At 43.0% G+C, this 18,478-nt stretch overlaps 1 protein-coding gene across 11 annotated transcripts in view; it reads left to right on the top strand.

Moving 5' to 3' along the window:
- WDFY3 (WD repeat and FYVE domain containing 3) overlaps positions 1-18,478 on the top strand; it is a 256,663-nt gene that overhangs the window by 105,176 nt on the left and 133,009 nt on the right. For 10 of the 11 annotated variants that reach the window (XM_053255723.1, XM_053255717.1, XM_053255716.1 and 7 more), the window contains exons 13-18: positions 301-384; positions 5,635-5,818; positions 11,633-11,847; positions 12,079-12,191; positions 14,335-14,566; positions 16,222-16,322. In XM_053255723.1, coding sequence (XP_053111698.1) covers positions 301-384; positions 5,635-5,818; positions 11,633-11,847; positions 12,079-12,191; positions 14,335-14,566; positions 16,222-16,322 — 929 coding nt within the window. The remainder of the gene's footprint in view (positions 1-300; positions 385-5,634; positions 5,819-11,632; positions 11,848-12,078; positions 12,192-14,334; positions 14,567-16,221; positions 16,323-18,478) is intronic. The other variant, XM_053255719.1, reaches the window with a different exon arrangement.

Below are 18,478 nucleotides of genomic sequence, written 5' to 3'. Positions count from 1 at the left end.
TCCCTGATATCCATATAACCCTGAGATTTGTTTCAAGATGTCAGGCTGCGTAGAAGCAGATAGTTTGAGTCATAAACAATCCTACACTCCCATGCAAGAGTAATTTGAAAAGAAACAAAAAACTACCTGCTTTGTATGTTGCTGTTTTTACTTCATGCACTCTCTTTCGTGTCTTATGTTTTCCTTGCAGAATTAGCCAGATGTCTTTTCTGATGGTGGAACTCTAAAACTAACAAAGCTTCTAGCCTCTTGTTTCCTTTTCTAACCTCTCTGTCCCCTCCATGTCTGTTTTGTCTGTAGTCGTGCTGAACAGATCCCTCCTTGCCTGACAAATGAGACTTCTCTCCCCTCTCCTTGGGGCACACCAGCTTTGTCCAGGAAAAGGTACAGATCCTCTAAGAGAAGTTGTGCTTTCTACTGGCTTCAAATCTCTGTCAGCTATACTTTGTCAGTTTCCTCATACTGAAATCTTTTACTGTTATCTGGATGTTCTTAAGAATTGTTCATTAGCGGGCCATTTATCACAAGCCAATTGAACTGAGCATCATTTTGACATAAATATTTTAGAAACATGATATACTATTTGTCATTAAATGTAGAAGCAGAAAAAGGAAAACCATTTTCAGAAGTCAATGTTTTGAGAGTCTTGTATTGTTGCAAGGTTAACCACATTGATTACTCCACAATAGGGATGTGTATGAACCGGTATGAAGCTCTTTTTCTGGAGTGCCAAACTGGTTCGGAAGTCCGGCGTTTGAGCCGGTTTGGAGGTGGGGGGGGCTTTAAGGGGCAGGGAGGGTGCCCTTATCTGCCCCACCACTTTCCTCCCACTGGTGCTTTCCCCAAAATCGTTGCCACGGGGCTGCAGCATAGCTCCCTGCAGCCCTGGTCAGCGTTGTACCGGAAATGGCTAACACGCATGTGCACAGAGGTATAGCCCCATGGCAACGATTTGGGGAGAGCGCCAGTCGGGGGGGGCAGTTAAGGGCACACTCCCTACTCCCTAAAGCCCCCCCCACCTCCCGGGAGTGCACGAACCAGCACATCTCTACTCCACAATGCTCTCCTATAGCAAAAGATTGGATTACTGGGAGGGGTTTCTAAGATGTGGCCTATGTGTGTGATAAAGTCCTGTAATGATACAGTGGTCTGTACTACTTCAGACTGCAGCTGGAGGATGAAATATGTGACTACTAATTTTTTCTTATTTTTTAAAAAAGCACCCTTTAAGTAGAAGATTAAGCACAGTGAGAAGTGGATTGGGCTAGAGTTTTTCTTGCTTAAATGTTTACTTGGCGAGAGATGTTTTAACATAGCAGATCATTTCAAAAAGGCATTGCACTGAGCCAGTGATACCCCCCAGGTTGTTTACCACATAGGAGTTGTAGTAAGCAATCAACTGTTGTTTTTTATCCTTTGCAAACCTGAAGTTTCTTACTGTATAGCTATCCTGCCCCCACTTTTAAAAAATCTTCTACACTGCAAATGTTAAAACAATCTGCTGTCAGTATTAACTTTTACCATTGTGCTATGTGCTTTTCTTTTGTGCATCATGACATTGTGATGTCTGAATGACATTACTTGTACATATAAACTTTGATGAAATGCTCAAGTATGCATGAACATATTCTTAACACTGTTGTATATTAATATCATCCAAGCAAATTATTCCAGAGCATATTGAATAATATGTGACCAGCTGGATAGTTGGCCACATAATCATCTTCTTTAAAAAAAAAAAATTAAAGTCATTCTTCAACTATGAAAGCAAATATAAGTCAACTTTTGTTGTTTACTAATGCTAAAACTAATTAAAAAGCATATTGATAGACTGGACTTTCCATCTGTTTTCTTTTAACATTGATGTTACCTTTCAAGAGTTGCGTATGCATTTAATCTGGCGTTTATGCTTCATTTGTACAGGGGTTTTTTTTGGAAATGCTGAACTGAAGCAGCTTTAGCTTAGAAATCATATGGAAAAGGAAAATGAAAGCTACAGTTTCCAAGCATAATAAAATTAGTTTCGGCAAATATGTAGTCCAGATAAGAGGTGTTGCACATTTTAGATCTCCCAGTGTTTTCAGTGAGAAGTCAAGCAGATGGAATTAGAATCTTTTCCAACTGGGTGACTGTGAGACTTTGCAGAATGTGTATTGCTATGTCTTTATGCATGCTGGAATAGGAGCAGAAGGAGAGTGAAGGATCAAAAGTATGGGGGCGTAGCTCAGTGTTAGAGCATCTGCTTTGCATGCAAAAGGTCCCAGATTCAATCCTTGGCATTTCCAGGTGGGGCTGGGAAAGACTCCTGCCTGAAACCGTGGAGAAGCCACTGCCAGTCAGTGTAGACAGTACTGAGCTGGATGGAGCAATGGTTTGATTTGGTATAAGGTAGCTTCCTATGTTCCTAAGCAAAAATCTGTTTATAAGACAAGCCAATTGGCTGTGAAGGTAGCAAAGGTAAGTGGGGCCCATCAGTGATAGGTGTTACATAACTAGACCATTGAAGAAATTGCAGCTCGGGGTGGGGGAATGGTAGTGAACGTTTGATTCCAAATGGCGTAGGAAGTAAATGATTCTGTAATAAAGACTCAATTTAATTTTAGAATCTTGTTAATTGTAAGAATAAAAGAAGAGTTTTGGCAGGCAAGGAAATTACACAAATATGTGAATAGCTGCTTTCTCTAGCTTCATGTCACCACTGCTTTCTTCCTGTAAGTTAAAATAAGGAACAGACTAAAATATTATTTTATTATTTCATAATTTTCTTCTTGGATTTCTTCATTCTATTCTGATCTTCTTCGTCACTGAGTACCATACCATTTGATTAATTATTCTAAGAACAGTGCACAGCTATACCTAATACTTTAAAAATGTCGTCCTCACTCTTTCATTGGGGGTGGGTGGGTTGACTTTAGCCATTCCTTCCTTTCTTGTCAGTTTCTCATATATGTTGACTTGACACAGTTGACCACTTACAAGATATTATTTGAGGCATTTATCTTGAGGTTGAATTTAAGGGTCATTCAATTCCCTGGAAGTTACTGGCCCTTAAGTACAGAGCACAGTTCCTTCAGTTTGAGTAAAAGATTTTGAAATTTAACAAGAAAAATATAGAGCAGTTGGCTGAATTTTGAGGCATTAGTTTCAGAGTTTTCTTCACCTTTTTGATATTAAAGTACTAATAGTTCCAGCAAAAGTAGTTGACCTAGAGGATTTTACTGCAAGGTTTGTTTGTTTTTTAATTTAGATAGCATTGCGTGTTCCTGACCTGAAGGGAGCTCTTGTATATTTAATAGTTTATCCAGTTCAGTCTCCTCCTAACTGGGTAGGAAACAACAAGAGTGCTAAGGGCATGTGCTTCTCCTGCTACCCCACATTGTCGTTTTGCTTTACTATGCTGTTCTGTTACATGTGGATCAATGTTAATCAGATTACCAGAGTTCGCAAGGTCACTTCAAACCCTATTACAATCTCAAGTGAAGAGTGGAAAGTTGGATAGTGTAAGCCATGCTTCGTGCTGACATGTTGTGTTTAAAGCAAATTGTGAAAGGGAGATGGTAGGAAAGAGAACAGGAACTCACAGCACCTTCCCAGTCGCCTGTCTGTGGTTAGTAGATCATTAGTAGGTGGCTGCTCGAAGAACCTTGGTTACAGGTTAGCAACCTGCTCTCTAGCTTATCGGGGGAAATTGTAGCCCACAGAGTTAGCAAGAAATGCCTGTATGGTGTATGTTCTGCTTATAAATGTGCAAAAGTGCATTGTCTAGCTTGCATGTGTGTTTAATAAACATGGCCCTTTTGTTAGAACTGAAACTTCATGAGCTGTCTCTGCTTTTAGATTGTCTTCAGAACACTAACGTGTAACTTTGTCCAAAACTGGACCTATGCCATAGTCCTGGTGATAAAAGAGAGGCGTGCAAGCAGTCCTACCCAGAGCTATCACTTGAATGAGAAGCATTATGAACAGGGGTAGGGGATAGGGGATGTACTTCTGAATCTGCTTGAAAGCAGTAGGTTTTAGAACAAATCTAGTGATACTTTGGTGAAATGGTGATGCAGGGCTGGCTAGCTCATTGGTGAGAGATGGTTAGCTCACTGACCTAGGTCATTCTGAATAATGTATTCCAAACTCTCTGATATTTTATATGGCATAAGGGCTTCTCTTTAACAAATGCATTATATGGGTTTGCCCAATGTCAGAGGTGAACAGCCCTTTTTAGTACCACGGGACACACAAGATATGTTGTGCTTGTGAAAGCTGATTTCTGCATTCTGGTTGATGTAATTTCTTTTATAATTGTGGATGCCAAGCCACAGCTGACCTGATGTACATATGCTACTTCTGTGATTTCGTGAGAGATTAATATTTGGACTGATGCACACACTTATCTGATGTAAATTTAAATTTCAGTGGAGGGAGGGACAAAGTGGTTTCACTGAGGGCCAGGGGCCAAGATCACTGCAAGGTTCAGAGTCGTGTGCTTGGATATGTTCAAGATGTCCATTGGAAAAAAGCACTGAATTGTGAAAATGTTCATTTTTCATTACCTTTTCACACATTATAATAACCAGAAATATAAGTGCTTCTGGAGAACAGTTGCATGTGATATGAAGTGGGCGTGGGGAAGGAGACTGTTGCATTCACTTGACAGTAGTCTGACATGGAAATAAATATGTATATTTGGCACAATATGTAGAGTGTAATGTGAGAATAGCCGTATAAATGTCTATTTTAATCTAGATTGGCCTTTTGATCCTGTGCCTTTTGGGAATTCCCATTTCATTAGTTCCAAACCTAGTTCAATGCATGGCAAGTCCCCAAGCCATCAGTTAAGGCTACAGTTCAACTAGGCTGCCTTTATAACCATGAGACTGGAAAACATAATTTGTGGGGTTTTTTGTTTACCATCTAGTTTCTGCAGAAACCTTGTAGTTATGTGGAGTACAGCCTTTTTCTTTTGTTAAACTGATACTGTAGGAAGGACCTGCAGACCACTCTGTGGCACTGAGTATTTGCCTGTCTGAATTAGGAGGGATGACCTGGAACATTTTGTGGAAGTAGAAAGTTACCAGTTTGACTGTCGACAAAAGGCAGCAGCAGCATCCAGACTAATTTAGTAATCACTAAATCCCATTGCAATCCATGGGACTTAAGTTATTCATGACTTTCTCATTTGATTTCCAGTGATGCTTAGTCTTGACTGACTAGTCAGCATATGGCCCAAAGATTGCAAATACAAAATCTTTGGTATGCTCAATTCAAATATTGGCTGACATTGAGAGCAACTAACCGCTTGTGGAAGGACATTGTAGCACAAAACAGTTATAGTAAGCCTGCAGCTTATGCTCCAAACTAGTGTTTTGCAACTGCAATTATGCTTGCCCTTGTGCAACAGTCATGCTACTGTGGCTTGCCTCATTCATGTTAATGGGGACACTTGTACTATAGCGCAGTTCTGCAAATCTCCAGGAGGTTTTTTTTGGAACAACTAAGCTAACTTCATGTACTAGTTCCAATCTTCTCATTTTGCAACCGATTCATTGCTCTGGATGTCAACCATTATACTTAAAAGAATAGCCTAATTAAAAAAACAAAACAAGTTAAAGGTCTATGATTTCACCCCTTTTGCTTTAGGCATGCATATCATTCGACTTCAACTTCAACACCTCCAGTATTTCCTCCCAAAACCCCTGCTGATTTGAAGCTGCACAAGGGTGCAGTGCCTCTGCAGAGCTCGGATGCTGTCATCATCCATGCAGGAGCCATGCTTTCCATGTTGGATCTCCTGGCCTCTATCGGGTCAACTACACAGCCAGAAGTGAGAGCTCTTTCAAATATATTGCTTAAGATTAGGGATTAAGTTTTATAGGAATATTAATAAAAGGAAGCATAATTTAAGAAAATATCTGTCTAAATCTAATTTGTGGCTTTCTTTTGAAATTAAATGTTATGTTAAGTTATACTAGAAAGCAGTGAATGTAAATATTACAGTATGTATGAAGTGATTGGCAAGGATCCAAAGAATGAATCAGCTCGTTCCATGTGGTCAAGGAGGCTGGAGACTTCTGTTTCTAGAAATATGTAGGCCCCCCCCCCCCAGTCACATGGAATCCAGTTTTGAAAAGAGAGCTTGGGAGCAGGAGCTAAAAAAGCAGTTTGTGGTATGACATGGAAGCCTGCTGTTGGATGTGGAGAAGTCACCAACCCTACAGTGCACAAGCAAGCATTTGTATGTGCCTAAAGTAGCTTGCTGGATCCCAGCCGTTGTATATAAAAGTGTCATGTCTAACTGGGAATTGGAATCTTATTTTTAAGATAACTGATGCCCACTTTTTGATACACTCTGACAGCCATATTGGAAATGCCAACCTCAACAGTAGCATAAAATTGCCATTTCTAACTGGTGATTACTAGCGTCTTTTTATTTCAGTGCATACACAGTACAAATAGAGTGCACAGTAACTGAGGACAGGTGAACCCTGTTATCCGCACGGGTTCCGTTTTCTGCTACAACCATGGATAATGGAACCGTGGATAACGAGTCATTGTGTCAGTGTTAGTCAGCAGGTTAGGTTCTTGGAGGGGTAAAAAGCCTAAAAATGGCTGGAAAAGGTCAAAATAATAGAAACAAAGTGCTGTACCATGCTCTGTGGGTTGCCTGATATCCAATTCCGCCAATTTTTCCCTGCCAAATGTCGTGATTGAAAAAAAATTTTTTTACAGATGAGCTGCAAAATAGAGATGTGCACAGAACCCCAGAGCTATGGTCCGGCACTGGGGTAAAGGTTCCTTTAAGGGTGGGGGGAGGGTGTACTTACCCCTCCCACCGCTTTTCCCCCTCTGGCGCGCCTTTTTTCGTTAGCAATTGGGGCAACAGGATAGCTCCCTGCCGCCCCTTCTCCCTCTCACCTGCAAAAGGCTTCAGGAAGCCTTTTGTGCGTGCACACATTGCGCACGCCATGTCTCCGCAATGTGCGTGCGTGTGGCCGCACGCGCATGTCGCAGAGAAGTGACGCGCGTGCAATGTGCACACGCGCAAAAGGCTTCCTGAAGCCTTTTGCAGCCGAGAGGGGGAAGGGGCGGCAGGGAAGTATCCTGCCGCCCCAATTGCTAATGAAAAAAGGCGTGCCGGAGGGGGTAAAGCGGCCGGAGGGATAAGTACACCCTCCCCCCGCCCTTAAAGCAACCCCTACCCAAGTTTGCTCGAACCACCCATGCTCAGACCTGTCCGGAGGCCTGTAGAATGGCCTCCGGACTGGTCCGTGCACATCACTACTGCAAAACGGCTCCTGTCCTCAAAATGGTGGCCAGGAATTACCTTGGAAGTCATTTCCGGCTATCCTGAAACTGTGGATATGCGGAATTTAACCCTTTTTGTTCCACGTATGCTGAAGTTGGGTATCAATTACCCAACTGCGGATACACAAAACTGCAGATATCAGATAGTGAGATTTCACTGTAGAGTATTTACTGTACGTTTTTGCTGTGTGTGCTGTGAAAAAAGTGTATTAGCTGATGGTCTGAAAATAAGAGTTCCAAATCTTCATTCTTTTCATTTTAAACAGTTTATAGTACTAAATTTTTTTTCTTGACAAAGTTGATTGTCTTTTGAAACTGATAGTAAAATATCAGACAAAAGAGATTTGTCCAGATCCAAAGGGCTTTTGTTTGTTCCATGGGATTTTGGACTCTCTCTTGTTGTTGATGTTGTTTTCTTCTTCCTTTGAACAGCAGACTGACATGCCATGTCACAACTTGCTTTTGAAGCTCCTTTCAGTTTTAAGAGTGGTTGAAACCACATTGACACACTTTTGGATCTGGATTGAGATCCGTCGAGATCCATAAGAATGTGTTCTGCTCCTGCGTGGAGACCATGCGGTAGCCATGCCGCAGCTTTTCGAGGTGTCCAAGCCCCGCCCCCACACGTGCAGTGTTCTATTTAAGGATGTCTGGACGCCACATTCCTCAGTTCTTTTCCGTCCGCCTTAGCGTTTGGACCTTGGTCTGCCGCTCCTTCGTCGGGAAAGCTCCTCTTGAGTTCGTGACTTCGTTGGTTCTTTTAAAAAAACACATTTTATTACTGATGGTTTTTTGTTTATGACCCTTTTTTGCCTGGCTTACGAGTATCGCTTGGTGTCTTGACTTGGACTTGGCTGAGTTCAAGGCGACCCTGCGGTTTACGGGAATGAGATTCACCCCTCCATCTGTCACTCTGCAGGAGGAAGTGAAAGAACTGTTGAGAAGTAGGCAATCACCCCGGTGCCGTGGGCGGCCAGGCAAGACGGGTTCTACTCCCACTGTTTTCAGATTCTGAAGCAGGATGGGGGCTTACACCCCGTTATGGACTTACACCACCTGAACAAATTCATACTTGTTAGGAAGTTCTGTATGATGGTGTTGCAGTAGGTGTTACCACTTCACGGAGAGAAGTGGCTTGCTACGCTGAATCTCAAAGACTCCTACTTCCATATTAGCATCAGACCAAGTCACAGGAAATACCTCCGGTTCACCGTAGGCCACCAAGTGTTCCTGTACAATGTCTTGCCCTTCGGACTGTCCACCGCCCCAAGGGTCTTTACCAAGTGTATGGTGGTGGTGATCGCCCATTTGAGGATACACGGTGTTTCCATTTACCCATACCTAGACAACTGGCTTCTGACGTCCAAGGACAAAAGCAAGTTACTTTCACAGATCCGCTCTCTGTTGGCCCTCCTCCAGGGCCTAGGCATCCTGATCAACTGGAAGAAATCCCATCTGGACCCAGTTCCAGTTACCACATACATAGGAGCTGTATTGGACACGACAAGCCAAAAGGCATTCTTGCCAGAAGAGTGATACCTCTGCATCTGGGAGCTAGTACATCACTTCCAGCAGCAACCTCAACAGCCAGCACAGACAATCCAACTCCTACTAGGCCTTATGGCCTCTTGCAACACAGTGATTTGATACGCTCGGCTGAAGATGTGGAAACTTATGGTTATGGTTTCTGTCAGTTTTCCACCCATTCAAGGACAGTCCTAGAGCTCCCTCCACAAATCCTATGGTCACTGTCATGGTGGTCAGAGCGCAGGAATCTCCTGGAGTAGGTCCGTTTCCAAGCCCCATTACTGTCCATTTGGATGACAACAGATGCCTCCCTTCTGGGCTGGGGTGCTCACTGTGAAGGTCATCAAATTCAGGGGAAGTGGACCCCACATCAGGGTTGCCTACATATCAACTTTCTAGAATTACTGGCTGTTTTTCAAGCACTTCAAGCTTTTCTGCCTCTCGTATAGGGCAGTTCTGTCCAGATTCACCTCGACAACACAACAACTCAGGCCTCCATCAACTGCCAGGGAGGGACTGTGTCTCGCAGTTCATGTGCTCTAAGTGTTCAACTTTGGCACTGGTGCATGCAGCACCATATTTTCTCCAGTGGCAGTCCATATCAAAGGCCTGGCGAATGTCTTGGCGGACGACCTAAGTTGCGTCTTTCTCCAAGATCGACAACACGAATGGGAACTCAAGTCGGACTACATAACTCCCCTGTTCAGTAGCTGAATGCAACCATTGATAAAACTGTTCGTGACCTCTATGAACACAAAATGCATCGGCTTTTGCTCCAGAGCGAGACATGATCGCCGGTTCATGGGAGATGCTTTCCAACTAGACTGGTTGAGGGAAACACCTTATATGTTCCTTCCTCAACTGCTAATTGCCAGGGTGGTAGCTTGTCTCCTGTCTGAACCGACGACTTGCATCCTTGTGACATTTTGGTGGCCAAGGCAACCTTGGTTTCCACATGTACGCAAACTATCGAGGAATTGGTACCACCATCTACCTCAAGTGCCAGACCTCCTGTCCCAGGATAGTGGGAACGTCTTCCATCCAGACATCGGCACACTTCATCTGACGGCCTGGCGGATAGACTCCTAAACCAAATTCTACTTAATCAATGGAAAGCCTCTACCAGGCATAATTACCTGGGGAAATGGCTCAGATTCAAAGCATATGCAAAATCCTGTGGATTTCTACCTAGACGGGCATCTGTCCAGGACGTACTTCTGTATCTATATAAGCTGAAGTTGCAAGGCTTGGCCAACGTTTCCCTGAAGGTTCACTTAGCTGCATTCTCTTCGAAACATCCGGGGTGTTTTGGCAGGACCTTATTTTCTCATCCGCAGAGCAAGGCCTTTTTGAAGGGTCTGGCTAATGTCTTCCCTCCGGTTAAGTCCCCAGTAGTACCCTTTAGCCTGTCCCTAGTACTTTCATCACTAACTTAGGCACCTTTTGAACCTATGGCTACAACATCCTGGTCTCCCTAAAGACAGCCTTCTTGGTGGTGATCACCACAGCAAAGTGAGTAAGGGAGCTTACAGCTCTCAATACACTGTACACGAGATTCTATCCAGATAGTTCTTATGCACTTGGACCCTTCCTTTCTACCGAAAGTAGTGTCTGATTTCCACCTGAACCAGGACATCATTCTCCTAACTTTTTTCAGGGACCCTTTATCTGCCTTAGAACGTTCTATGCTCTTATTCTGTCTGCTCTTATTCTGTCTGGTGCGCACTGGAGGCTTTAGATCCTCTACATGCCTCTTCGTTGCCTACAAGGGCGCTACCAAGGGCTCGTGTATATCTAGACAACGTCTGTCAAGGTGGCTGGTCAAACTTATAATACTGACTTACAGGCTCCAGAGCAAGACTCCACCAGAAACCATCAAGGCCCATTCCACTCGGGCATACACTTCCTCGGCTGCACACCTCTCGGGGGTGGCCTTCGTGGACATCTGTAAAGCAGCAACATGGTCCTTGGAGATGCCCTTCATAAAACGCTATACCAAAGATGTTTGCTCTGCTGTGGAGGCGAGCTTCGGGAGAAGTGTTTTAAAAAGGGTGTTACAATAGCACTACTGCACCCTCCTCCGTTGGGAGCTCACTAAACACCCATTCTTATGGATCGTGACAGATCTCGATCCAGATAAACAGGTTGCTCACCTGTATGTAACTGATGATCTGGTAGAGCTCTGTCAATATCCATAAGACCCTCCTGAGCGAACCCTCTGCAGTAGTGCTCTGTGTTGTGCATACCTGTGTGCATGCCATTGCCCTTGGTTCTAGCTGTCAACATTGATGAACTCACCCTTAAATAACATGCTGCACGCCCTTAAATAGCATGCTGCACGCATGGGGGCGGGGCTTGGACACCTCGACACGCTGCGGCATGGCTAGAGCGTGGTCTCCGCGCAGGCGCAGAACCCATTCTTATGGATGTCAACGATCTCTACCAGATCATCAGTTACAGGTGAGCAACCTGTTTTTGTGTCTTGTGTTGCAATCAAAACTGAAATACGAACCAAAATATGATGGAAAGACATGACCACGTCCTAACTGGGATATAGTCCTTTACTGCTGGTAATTGATTATTAAGGTGTATACTGTTTAGGTTTTGTAATGACTTCTATGCTGTATTTTGTCTTAATGGAACAATGATACTGATAAAGAGTATGTTGAAACTGTTTGTCATATGGCATGGGGCCAATTGTTCAGTCTATAGGGATCTCATTCTTAAAACAAGGGAGGACACACATGCCATTTTCTTAACATATTTTTTTAAATCTTTGGTTCATTTGTATGTGTACGATTTATAGCATGCCCTAGATCTTCAGCTTGCAGTGGCCAACATTTTGCAGTCTCTAGTGCACACTGAAAGAAATCAGCAAGTCATGTGTGAAGCTGGACTCCATGCACGACTCCTTCAGAGATGCAGTGCTGCTCTGGCCGATGAGGACCACTCTTTGCATCCCCCACTCCAGAGAATGTTTGAAAGGCTGGCCTCCCAGGCATTGGAACCAATGGTGCTGAGGTATGTGAGAAGAATTGCATCCTCAATTTTTGCTTGATCTGTGGATATCCACATATTTTGTTGTAAAACCATGTGATGTTGGCCTTTAGGATTCTTTACAAAATTGAAATAATGTGATGTATCCAATAAATCCAATAAAGTATGTATCCTTGTATCCAATAAACAAATGCGCAAAATGACATGAAGATACGCTCTTTTCTTCTTCTCTCCCTGCCCTCTCTTTTTCCATAGGGAGTTCTTACGCTTGGGAAATCCTCTGAATTGTGGCGCCTGGGACAAAAAACTCTTGAAACGATACAGAGTGCATAAGCCAAGCTCATTAAGTTATGAGCCAGAGATGAGAAGTAAGTGTTTGAAATATTTTTGAGGCTCCTGTTATCACTTTGAGAGTTACAATCTGGTGATGCTTTAACAATGTTTGAGAGAAAGGTGAGATTTCATGGTGCTTTTTAATTGCTTGTTACAGAGTAATAGCAGATGTGATTCAGCTGAATGTTTTTAACCACAAGTAAATTGGAAGCTGGCCACAGGAGCAGTGGCTCTTCCTTTCCACCCATCGTTCTAGTGTGGCACTCTCCAAGCAGGCCTAACTATGGTTAACTATTGGCCTCAGGTCTTAAATGCAGTTGTAGCAATCCAGTGACCACTTAACTCAGGAAGATAACCTACTTCCAAGCCAGATTTCAAACCTTGATCAAGATGAAATCCTGATTAGCATTCTCTTAATTAATGGTTGTGCTAACATAAGCATTAGTCATGATTAAGGATGGAATTTGTGCTCAAGAAGCTGAAGCATGAGCATACAACTTGCAGCCTGTCCTTGATCTCTTAACCATGATTAAGAGACAGACTGCATGATGTGCGTTAGCCCACTGTCTTGAAAGGCCTTTTCAGTGCTTTCCTGTTTGAATTTAGTATTAAGTGGAGAACCTTTTTGTCTCCTGGTGGCAAAGCAAACACAAAAACAGTTGGTTTTATATAGGTACTCAAGTCTTGGATAATGAACTGTATATTTCTTGGATTGAAAGTATGTTTGGCTGTTACCAAATTTCCTTTTAAATTCTCTGATCTGTTTTTCTAGTTAAGATCTGTTGTTCCATTGAGATCTACTGTGTTTAATTGGGAAGAGAAAAAGGGAAGCAAATGTTCTTCTTAACCCCAATTCATAGCCTAATTAAGCTAGCATAGCAGAACTCAGTTGTGTTTCACTCTATTGACTTCATTGGTATTTGCTTGATTTAACATTAAATACTTCCATTTAAGTAGATTATGTTGTATGTCTCTGTGTTGCATCATTGTGCTGTGTTAAAAATCTTTCATTTGTGCAAATGAAATGTTCTTTCACATTCTAAGGTATGATTTCACAAGTGGTTGTTCCTGGTGTTGGCCTAATCACATTAAAAGAGACCTGCTGGAAGTTGTCAGTCAGGATCTCAATGTCTTGGGGCCAAACTACATGTTACCTTAAACATATCATTTTGCTCTGCATGTATGTTTATTTTGGGCTTTAATAGCCCTGAATGGGGCCAGTCAGGACCATGGCATTTGGTGAGAGGGTTTTGATCCATCCCCACTGTGTTGTGGTTCCAGTGAGAATGGCATCCCTTATGATGCTACTCACGTTGAGAGGGAGACTCCCATTGGCATCAGTGGAAACTTCTCTCCCAGGGCTAGCAGCAGCCCTGGGAATGCAATTTTTATATCAGTACTGCAGCACAGTGTGAAAGGGTTAAATACTTCCCCATATGTTGCAGTCTCAGTCCTGACACCCTGCCCCCAGAATCTGGCATTTAATTTTTCTTTTAAACATGTGTTCAGAGGCAGACTGCATCTAAGGTAATATTTAATTTAGCCCTTAGAGTGTTTGCAGCCAGACTGAGTCCATGGTTGGTGGATTCTCCATGTAAAATGTAAATGTGTGAAGCAGTTCCAATTTTACTAAAATATCTTTATAGCAGGCCTGCTCAATTTAGGCCCCCCAGCTGTTTTTGGACTACAACTCCCATAATTCCCAGTCACAGTGGCCAATAGCCAGAGATTATGGGAGTTGTAGGCCAACATCTGCAGGAGGGCCGAAGTTGAGTAGGCCTGCTTTATAGCAAGACACTGAAAAATGCTATTGTGCCTTTTACATTGGGATGTCGATTGATTGATTGAGTGCCGTCAAATTGGTGTCGACTCTTAGCGACCACATAGATAGATTCTCTCCAGGATGATCTGTCTTCAACTTGGCCTTTAAGGTCCCTCAGTGGTGCATTCATTGCTGCTGTAATCAAGTCCATCCATCTTGCTGCTGGTCGTCCTCTTCTTCTCTTACCTTCCACTTTCCCCAGCATTATGGATTTCTCAAGGGAGCTGGATCTTTGCATAATGTGTCTGAAGTATGATAGTTTGAGCCTGGTCATTTGTCAATACAGTAAGATAATCTAATGCGGATCTCCTAATTAAAAAAAACAAACTTGTTTCATTTCTTGGCTTCTACTATAGATAGTATGGTTACATCAGTGGAAGGTTTGGGTACTGACTGTGTCTTCAGCCTACATGAGGATAACCACTACAGGATAAGTAAGAGCCTTTTAAAACCAGCAGAAGGAAGCACAGTACCCCTGACGAGGGTGAAATGTTTGGTCTCCATGACAACCCCACATGATATTAGACTTCATGGATCATCAGTTACTCCTGCATTTATTGAGTTTGACACGTCTCTTGAAGGCTTTGGGTAAGGTCTTGAAAAGGCTTATGTCTTATTTTTTTCCTTGTTTCAAAGGCAATTTTGTCATTACTAAGGGACTTCTTTGATTTTGAAAATGATCATTTGTACCAAGAAAGGCTGTATCTTTGTGCCTCTGATATATACACCCAATTCAGCTATTGGATTTTGAACACAGATGCTTTTGCAAACACAAATACAGATTCTATATCTTGGGTGGATGTTTTAAATTTACCTTTCCTACTAAAGTGACATTGGCAGTTCTCCAAAAAATTATTGTGTTCTAGTGAAGCAATACCATATTGTGAATCTAGTAAGATTTGGCTAAAGGAACTGGAGTCACTCAGGGAGAATAGTTGTGTGTGGTTTTTTTTTTAAGTAATAGCTTTAGAAAAGAATAACCTCTGCATGTATGTGATTACCATAATCAGAAGTGTGGACTGAACACAGAGCTTAACTTTCTTGGGTGCCTTGTTGAAATTGCTTACATTGCTTTAGTTCTCTCATCTGTAAAGAGGTTTAATTTGCAAAAGTTAATATCTATAAAGTATGCTTAATATTAATGTGGCATTATGATATTCTGTAGTTTAATTTACTGAAATACTTATACAGGGAAATATATCCTTAAAACAGAGCCTTATTCCTGTTCTGAGGAGGGAAGCCATGCTCCTAAGATGTAATGCTAACTGAGCCATTAAGGGATCAGGAATGGGTTATGCAATCTCTGCTTCTTCCCCTCTGTGTTAATTTCCCTCCCCGCATATCTGTGGTGAGGTCTTATATCTGACAGACATGGCTTACCACAAATCCAGGGAGTTCAAAACTCAATTCTCAGAATCCAAAAAGCATTATATAGGCTGATCTTTAGAGTTCTTGCTAGGTAGATGGACTTGCACCATGAGACCAAGAAGTAGAAGGAACATGGCAATTCTCAGGACAGTGTGGAACCTCTTGTACAATTTGGGAAAATCCCTAGCAGGCATGCACTTACATATGACTTCTTAGGATGCTGCCTCATTTATATATGCTGCTTACCTTCTGTTATACCTTCTGCTTATGCCTCATTACTTGCTTGGAGCCCTGTGTGTTCCTTTAAGGTGCTTCACAGAGTGCTGCTTGCAGTTGGTGCTTCAGAGCACTTCTATAAGACTGCAGTGTCTCAGATAATAGAGCATTCATGATCATTTTCAGAGCTTTTGTTCTGGTCAGCTTTGCTTCAGAGAGGCACATAAGCCGCAGTGGCACTTCCCATCCAGAATGAGGCTCCACATGCAACTTCAGACAGCCTGGGAAATGCAGGTTCCTCTAGGCAGCACAGGAAGCTATGGCATAGGTTATGTGGAACTTGCTGAGCGACATCGCATGTTCTTGTGACTTTTCTTTTCTCCTCTGAGTGTGTACGAGAAGTAGATGCCTGGGCTATTTTTACTATGAGTGTCTATGACCTTATTGTCAAATTGTTCCTGTTATCAACTCAGCATTTGATGAAGTAGGTTGTTACTCATGGAAGCTTATGCTGTATCAAACCATCTTAGATTCCTTTCAGTTACTCTCTGAGTTCTACCTATTTCTTTAGAAGTACTTCTTATCAAATAATGTCTAGGATGTTGTAGCTGACTAAAACTGGAAGTATTGTTCCTAATGCATCGATCTTTATTTAACAGATGTCTGTTCTTACCAAGCTTGGCTCCTCACAATGCACCAACCAACAATGTTGTTACAACTGGTCTTATTGACGGCACTGTGGTCAGTGGAATTGGACCTGGTAGGTCCTTGAGTGAGGTGATGGATATTAGTGCATGAGATTGATTTAGTGCTTTTGGCATCTTTTGAAAGCAGTGGGGTATTTGTAGTTTAGACTACTTTTATTTCAACTTGTGTAAATAAAGTTAATCCACTTGGATTTTCTAGGAATATGCTCTGTTGCATCTAAAAAAGAATCATGACTATGGTGACCCATAGGATTACTTTTTGTTGGAAGCTCCCTTCCTATACAGCATTGACACCAGCCCATGCTGCTCCTTACTGGGAGCACAGGCAGAGTTTCTGCTCCCTCTGCATTCTCCCAGCCCTGCTTCCTTTTCCTATTTTTTTTCCTCTCTTTATAAGCTTCTTAGCCCTCTTTATATTTAATATAAAGAATTTAGCTTTTATTTTTTCACTATGTCTGAGTCTAATGAATGGTTGAAGGTGTTAGAAAGTAACACTGCCTTTTGTTACAATGTATATTTAACAATATTATTTATTTATTTATTTATCACATTTTTATACCGTCTGATATGTACATCTCTAGGTGGTGTGATAAACTGATTAATTGATTAAGTGCCGTCAAGTCAGTGTTGACTCTTAGCGACCACATAAATGGATTCTCTCCAAGATGATCTGTCTTCAACTTGGCCTTTACGGTCTCTCAGTGGTGCATTCATTACTGTTGTAATCAAGTCCATCCACCTTGCTGCTGGTCATCCTCTTCTTCTCTTACCTTCCACTTTCCCCAGCATTATGGATTTCTCAAGGGAGCTGGGTCTTTGCATAATGTATCCAAAGTATGATAGTTTGTGCCTGGTCATTTGTGCCTTGAGTGAAAATTCTGGATTGATTTGTTCTATGATCCATTTGTTTGTTTTCCTGGCTGTCCATGGTATCCTCAAAAGTCTTCTCCAGCATTAAAGTTCAAAAGTGTCAATGCTTTTCCTGTCTTGCTTTTCAAGTACACCTTTCGCATCCATAGAGTGTACAAAATTTAAAACACAGAATAAAATACATGAAACAATAAAAACAGTAGCATAAAACAAGCACAATAAAAACAGTAGCATAAAACAATTATTAAAACAAATTATTAAAATACTAATTAAAAGCCTGTGAGAACAGGTGAGTCTTGAGGGTCTTCCTGAAAATAGAGAAGGAGATGCTCTTATTTCAGCAGGGAGCATATTTTAAAGCCCTGGGGCAGCCACAGAGAAAGCCCGGTCCTGGGTTACCACTAAACGAGCCGGTGGCAACCGTAACCTGACCTCTCCAGAAGATCGTAACAAATGGCAGAGTTCATGACAAAGGAGGCACTCGCTTAAATAGCCTGGACCCAAGCTGTTAAGGGCTTTATAGGTAACTAGTATTTTTAAGCCCGTTATGATAACGGGCGCTAGCTTTCTATCCCGTCTTTTCTGTCTCTCTCTCTCTCTCTCTTCCTGTCTCTTTTTTCCCCCCTTGTCCCCTCTCTCTTTTTGTTTTTTGTTTTGTTGTTGTCTCTGTTTTTGTTCTTCCTTATTTTGCTTTTACTTTTTGGGGGGGGGTGTGTGTGTGTGGATGAATAACGGCCAAAATGGCCCATGAGAAGGTGGCCGCCCCTGCCTATCGCCCTCCCACGCACCCAGCTGCCGGAGCCCACCTTACCCGCTCCAGCCCGAAGGAGAAGAGAGGAACTCGGGAACAGAGCTATTCTCTGTGTTAAGCTGCTGCCCATACTGTCGCAATGGACGCAATAGGCGTCCTTTGCGTCCATAGTGGCAGTTTGAGCAGTGACTTAGCACAGAGAGGAGCTCTGCTCGTGAGCTCCTCTCTTTTCCCTCGGGCTGGAGCGGGTAAGGTGGTCTTCGACAGCTGGGAGGGCGATAGGCGGGGGCGGCGACCTTCTCATGGGCCATTTTCGCCCTTAATCTTTTTTTGGGGGGAGCGGGGAAGGTGATTTTGGGCAGCTGGGAGGGCGGGTGAGCAGGCGGCGGCGGCTGTGAGCGGGCGGGGGCCTCGTTGGCGGCTTCGCCGCCACCTCGCCCAGCTTCATTTTGGGCAGCTGGGAGGGCGGGTGAGCAGGCGGGGGCGACGGCTGTGAGCGGGCGGGGGCCTCGTTGGTGGCTTCGCCGCCACCTCGCCCAGCTTCCCTGTCCCCCGTCTCGGTCTTCCCCCGTCGCCATTGCCCTCGCC

The sequence above is a fragment of the Hemicordylus capensis genome, chromosome 5, assembly GCF_027244095.1.
Source record: "Hemicordylus capensis ecotype Gifberg chromosome 5, rHemCap1.1.pri, whole genome shotgun sequence".
Classification (NCBI taxonomy): domain Eukaryota; kingdom Metazoa; phylum Chordata; class Lepidosauria; order Squamata; family Cordylidae; genus Hemicordylus; species Hemicordylus capensis.
The sequence above is the reverse complement of the archived record's forward strand: the minus strand, read 5'-3'. Positions and strand labels throughout refer to the sequence as shown.